At 47.5% G+C, this 6,367-nt stretch overlaps 1 protein-coding gene across 29 annotated transcripts in view; it reads right to left on the reverse strand.

Moving 5' to 3' along the window:
• Nucleotides 1-5,244, reverse strand: part of ZNF470 (zinc finger protein 470) — a 21,617-nt gene extending 16,373 nt beyond the window's left edge. For 3 of the 29 annotated variants that reach the window (XM_086354854.1, XM_086354848.1, XM_086354829.1), the window contains exons 1-2: nt 4,700-5,211; nt 4,331-4,572 (exon numbers count right to left, since the gene is read on the reverse strand). In XM_086354854.1, the coding sequence (XP_086210980.1) occupies nt 4,331-4,354 (24 nt within the window). In that variant the 5' untranslated portion in view covers nt 4,355-4,572; nt 4,700-5,211. Of the gene's footprint in view, nt 1-856; nt 943-4,330 lie in introns of all 29 variants that reach the window. The other 26 variants (XM_086354841.1, XM_086354827.1, XM_086354852.1 and 23 more) reach the window with 23 other exon arrangements.
• Between the last annotated feature and the right edge of the window lie 1,123 nt (nt 5,245-6,367).

Raw genomic sequence — 6,367 nt, forward strand, 5'->3', positions numbered from 1 at the left:
TGAGGCTTGAAAAAAGCCATCTTCCCAAGAAAGAAGCATTATCACCTTGGTCACAACAGAGTCCACGTGGCTTGCAGATAGCTGGACCAAAAACCTGTCAGGAGACTCAGGTTCCCATTATGCTTTGTGACAAACTATGTAGTTCTGAAGAAGTCCCCTGTCCCTGAGCCAAGTTTCTTCAATCAGGAAGAGGATAAACTGACTTGATTCTGGTTTCTTTCTTCTAAACTCCAGTGCTTTTTCAAAGCATTATAATGATGATGAAAAGAATGAACACTTATTAAGCACTGGTTATTATGCAGTAGGCACTACACCATGTACTTCACAGGTATGAGCTCACTTAATCCTTATAACAGTCTGATGATGTATATAATATCATTCTCATTTTACATAACAAAAGCTGGGTCTGAAAGTTTAAAGAAAAAAACTCCTGCAGTGGAGGTCTTGGGATCTGAACTCTTGAAGTTATTTAACCCTCTCAGGGTCAGTTTCTCAACTGTCAAAGGTGGGTAAGAACATCATCCTAAGCAGATGTTGAAGGGCTTACATGAGACCCAGTATGAGGGGCACTCTAGACTCAGCCTGTCTTGGATGTGAATCCTGGCTCCTTTACTTACTAGTGATTACTTGTCCTTTCTATGGCTCTGCTGCTGCTGCTGCTAAGTTGCTTCAGTTGTGTCCGACTCTGTGCAACCCCACAGACGGCAACCCACCAGGCTTCCCCATCCCTGGGATTCTCCAGGCAAGAATACTGGAGTGGCTTGCCATTTCCTTCTCCAATGCATGAAAGTAAAAAGTGAAAGTGAACTCGCTCAGTCATGTCCAACTCTTAGTGACCCCATGGACTATAGCCTACCAGTCTCCTCCATCCATGGATTTCCAGGCAAGAGTACTGGAGTGGGGTGCCATTGCCTTCTCCGTTCTATACCTCAGTATCCTCATCTGTAAAAAGGAGATAAGATAGCTTCCAGTTCATACTGTTTTGAGGTTTGGTGTTAATATCCCCCAAAGGTCTTAGAACCGTGTCTGGCCTAGAGAAAGCACTCAGTAAATATTAGCTACCATTACTGCATGCAGAAAAACAAGTGAAGAATAAGGCTATGAGCAGTGTTTCTCCCCCCTCTCTTTACTCACTCTGGTTGTGGAGGGGTGTGGCTGGAGACAGAGAAGTGTGAGGTAGGAATGGGGGAGTATTTCTGTTCACCTACTAAAAGGTGACTAAGCCATGGAAAGGCTGGGATCCCTCAGCACTTCCAAATGAAGCTGTGAATCTCACCTTCCTCACACATCTCATCCCAGTGATAAATGGGACAGGACTCTAACAGATTTTTAAATTCGTTAATTTTTAATTGGAGGATTATTGCTTTACAATGTTGTATTGATTTCTAACATATCAACATGAATCGGCCATAGGTATACACATGTCCCCTCTATCTTGATTTCTAACATATCAACATGAATCAGCCATAGGTATACACAAGTCCCCTCTGTCTTGAACCTCCCTCCTACCCCTCTATAGGTCATTAGAGCGCCAGGTTTGAGCACCCTGCATCATACAGCAAATTCCCACTGGATATCTGTTTTACACATGGCAATATATATGTTTCCATGGTACTGTCTCAATTCCCCAGCCTCTCCTTCCCCAGCCGTGTCCACAAATCTATCCTCTAGGTCTGCATCTCTACTGCTACCAGGCAAACAGGATCACCAGTATCACTTTTCTAGATTCCATATGTATGTGTTAGTATACGAGATTTGTTGTTCTTTCTGACTCACTTCACTCTGTATAACAGGGCCCAGGTTCATCCACCTCATTAGAACTGACTCAAATGAGTTCCTTTTTATGCTGCTGCTGCTAAGTCGCTTCAGTTGTGTCCGAATCTGTGTGACTCCATAGACGGCAGCCCACCAGGCTCCTCTGTCCCCGGGATTCTGCAGGCAAGAACACTGGAGTGGGTTGCCATTCCCTCTCCGTTCTTTTTTATGGCTGAGTACCAAATCCCTTACGATTACGCAGTGAAAGTGACACGCAGATTCAGGGGATTGGATCTGATGGACAGAGGGCCTGAAGAACTATGGATGGAGGTACTTTGTACAGGAGGCAGTGATCAAGACCATCCCCAAGAAAAAGAAATGCAAAAAAGCAAAATGGCTGTCTGAGAAGGCCTTACAAATAGCTGTGAAAAGAAGAGAAGCGAAAAGCAAAGGAGAAAAGGAAACATAGACCCATCTGAAGGCAGAGTTCCAAAGAAGAGCAAGGGGAGACAGGAAGGCCTTCCTCAGTGATCACTGCAAAGAAACAGAGGAAGACAACAGAATGGGGAAGACTAGGGATCCTTCAAGAAAACTGGAGATACCAAGGGAACATTTCATGCAAAGATGAGCACAATGAAGGACGGAAATGGTATGGACCTAACAGAAACAAAAGATATTAAGAAGAGGTGGCAAGAATACACAGAACTATACAAAAAAGATCTTCATGACCCAGGTAACCACAATGGTGTGATCACTTGCCTAGAGCCAGACATCCTGAAACTCGAAGTCAAGTGGGCCATAGGAAGCATCATTATAAACAAAGCTAGTGGAGGGGATGGAATTCCAGTTGAGCTATTTCAAATCCTAAAAGATGATGCTGTCAAAGTGCTGCACTCAATATACCAACAAATCTGGAAAACTCAGCAGTGGCCACAGGACTGGAAAAGGTCAGTTTTCATCCCAATTTCAAAGAAAGGCAATGCCAAAGAATGCTCAAACTTCTGTACAACTGTGCTCATCTCACACTAGCAAAGTAATGCTCAAAATTCTCCAAGCCAAGCTTCAACAATATGTGAACCGTGAACTTTCAGATGTTGAAGCTGGATTTAGAAAACGTAGAGGAACCAGAGATCAAATTGCCAATATCTGTTGGATCATCGAAAAAGCAAGAGTTCCAGAAAAACATCTACTTTTGCTTTATTGACTATGCCAAAGTCTTTGACGTGTGGATCAAAACAAACTGTGGATAATTCTTCAACAGATGGGAATATCAGACCACCTGCCCTGCCTCCTGAGAAATCTGTATGCAGGTCAACAAGCAACAGTTAGAACTGGACATGGAACAACAGACTGGTTTCAAATCGGGAAAGGAGTACGTCAAGGCTGCATATTGTCACCGCGCTTATTTAACTTATATGCAGAGTACATCATAAGAAATGCCAAGCTGGATAAAGCACAAGCTGGAATCAAGATTGCTGGGAGAAATATCAATAACCTCAGATATGCAGATGACACCACCCTTATGGTAGAAAGTGAAGAAGAACTAATGAGCCTCTTGATGAAAGTGAAAGAGGAGAGTGAAAAAGCTGGCTTAAGACTCAACATTCAGAAAACTAAGATCATGGCAGCCGGTCTCATCACTTCATGGCAAATATATGGGGAAAAAATGGAAACAATGAAATTTGGGGGGGTTCCAAAATCACTGCAGATGGTGATTGCAGCCATGAAATTAAAAGACGCTTACTCCTTGGAAGAAAACCTATGACCAACCTAGAGAGCATATTAAAAAGCAGAGACATTACTTTACCAACAAAGGTCCATCTAGTCAAAGCTATGGTTTTTCCAGTAGTCATGTATGGATGTGAGAGTTGGACTATTAAGAAAGCTGATTGGGAAAGCATTGATGCTTTTGAACTGTGGTGTTGGAGAAGACTCTTGAGAGTCCCTTGGACTGCAAGGAGATCCAACCAGTCCTAGGTTGGATCCTAGGAAAGGAAATCAACCTAAAGGAAATCAACCCTGAATATTCATTGGAAGGACTGATGCTGAAGCTGAAACTCTAATACTTTGGCCACCTGATGCAAAGAACTGACTCATTGGAAAAGACCCTGATGCTGGGAAAGATGGAAGGTGGGAGGAGAGGGGGACCACAGAGGATGAGATGGTTGGATGGCATCACTGACGAGATGGACATGAGTTTGGGTAAATTCTGGCATGCTGCAGTTCATGGGGTCGCAGAGAGTCTGACACGACTGAGCCACTGAACTGAATATTCTAACACTAACAGATTAAAAAAAAAATTAAATACTGAGGTCTTCCTTGAAGAGCAGCAGAGCACTCAGAGGTAATGTTCTAATCCTGAATGCTCTCTCCCCTGGGTCCTTGGAGACACCCATACAGACCTGTAAGGGGACGGCAAGTCAAGTCCCATCCCTGAATTCAGCTCCATACTCTGGTCCTAGGTGACCGTTTAAATCTTTGAACTTCCGTGTCCACCAGAGTCTGAGGCCAGGGCCATCATCCTCCAGTCCCTGGGCCCACGAGCAGTACCCTCAACCCCAATTTCCACTCTTACCTCCATACTCAGGCCCGTGGACATGTATGGTGTCCCGACTTCCACATCCTCCAGGCGGGCAGGCAAGAAAGGCTTCAGCCGCCCCACCCCGACCGGGCACCTTCCCAAGATTCCAAGGCTTTGGGCCACATCGAACTTTCGGTGGGGAAGTCGGGGTGCTGGACTGGAGTGAGGTGGTCTCCTCCGGGGGTGTTCCCAGCTCTCAGCCACGTAAAATCCTTCATTCGTTCCAATACACGCAGCTGGGACGGGCAAAGTGCACAAGAGACACGCGCAGAAACACGAGCCCCAGTCACACACCAGCCTCCTCCGCGGCCCGCTAGTCACACGTCACACCTGCACATACACACCCTCCATTCACACACGTACCCGCCTCCTCTTCCCGGTCACACCCTGCACGCACTGTCGGTCACGGTCGCCAAGTCACGCGCGCACGATCACGACTCCCGCCCTCCCGCGCGCAGACCGAATCGCCGACCCTATGGCGCCTCCCTGGGCCCGGCTCAGCAGCGGTCGCCACCCGGACCGGACTCTCTCCTCAGAACCGGCCAGACCTCGGTCCGGGCTTCAAGTCCTTGTCAGAAGTGGGCGAGTCCTCACAGCGCAAGGGCCCCTGGGCAACTTAGTCCCAACAGGGACGCCGGCTTTTTGAAGTCGGGCGACTAGGCTGCTAAGGCAGGGGTCCTCCCCCCTGCCTGGTGACCGCTGCCCTCTGTAACGTCTTGGTGCCTCGTCTTCCGGGAACGGGGCGGTCTAGAAGCCTTACAGCTCCGACTCCGGGTCCTAGAAGTACTGGCTACCTCCCGGGGGCTTCTGGGAGCCGTCTCCGGGCTCGCAGTGCGCTGGCGCAGCTGTCAGGCTCAGCGAGCTGAGCCCTGGGTAGCTGTGGCCGATAGTGGGCGGGGTCACAGGGTGCGTGGAGCGCGCAGGCGCATGGAGCCTGAGGATGGTCTAGGAAGTGGGCGGAAGCTCCAGGATAGACGGAGGTTGGAGATAACAGATTTCTCCTGATGCTTTAGGACTGTGTGTACGTATGTGGTGGCTGGGATCGGGGGAAAGGGGAGGCAGGTAATTTCCAAAAGTCTGCAGATTGAAGAGGGCTTCCCAAGGGGCGCTAGTGGTAAAGAACCCGCCTACCAATGCAGGAAACTTAAGAGACACCGGTTGGATCCTCGGAATGGGAAGATACCCTGGGGCAACCCACTCCAGTATTCTTGCCTGGAGAATTCAATGAACGGAGGAGCCAGGCAGGCCACAGTCCATTGGGTCGCATAGATTCGGACACGACGGAAGCGACTTAGCCCGCACAGGTCAAAGAACTGACGTTTCACTTTAATTATCTAATTCACTTGTAAAAGAGCATCACATTTACCCTTGAAGCCAGCATTTCTCATCGCCGTTAGTTTTTGCCGTCGCAGAGTCAGACACGACTGAGCTACTGAACTGAACTGAACTCCAGCCCCTGTGCGCAGTGGGCTTGTGATCCTGCTGTATCATGAGAATTCCTTACTAATAAAACATGGGATTTCGTTTCTCTTTTGATCTCTTTCAATGAGTCCTTAATACACAGCTTTTCTGTAGTTCTGAGAATCACCCTGTGGAATCACCAATTTCTACATGAGAATAAAAGATGACTTTAACTTCGAAGTTACAGTATTGGAAGGATACCAGGGGCCTTGAAAATTTAGAGAACTTAACAAAACTAGGATGTGGGGAAGCAGGAATCATTTTAATGCATCAGATAGGTAGAGATGCAGAAGTATTTAGGTTGCTTCCAAAGGCTGACTCAGTCCCACCTATTTGCAGTCCAGGAGTGATATTCCACATCCTTAACAGCTAGTACAAGGCGGGGCAGAGCCAACCAGAATGAAGAGTGAACTAAAAGCAAACATCCCTTATGGCCTGTGAAAGTCGCTCAGTCATGTCCAGACTCTTGGCAACCCCATGGACTATACAGTCCGTGGAATTCTCCAGGCCAGAATACTGGAGTGGCCAGCTGTTCCCTTCTCCAGGGGATCTTCCCAACCCAGGGATTGA

The sequence above is a fragment of the Bos grunniens genome, chromosome 18 (assembly GCF_055505025.1).
Source record: "Bos grunniens cultivar Pamir isolate PY7600 chromosome 18, Bosgru_T2T1.0, whole genome shotgun sequence".
Classification (NCBI taxonomy): Eukaryota; Metazoa; Chordata; class Mammalia; order Artiodactyla; family Bovidae; genus Bos; species Bos grunniens.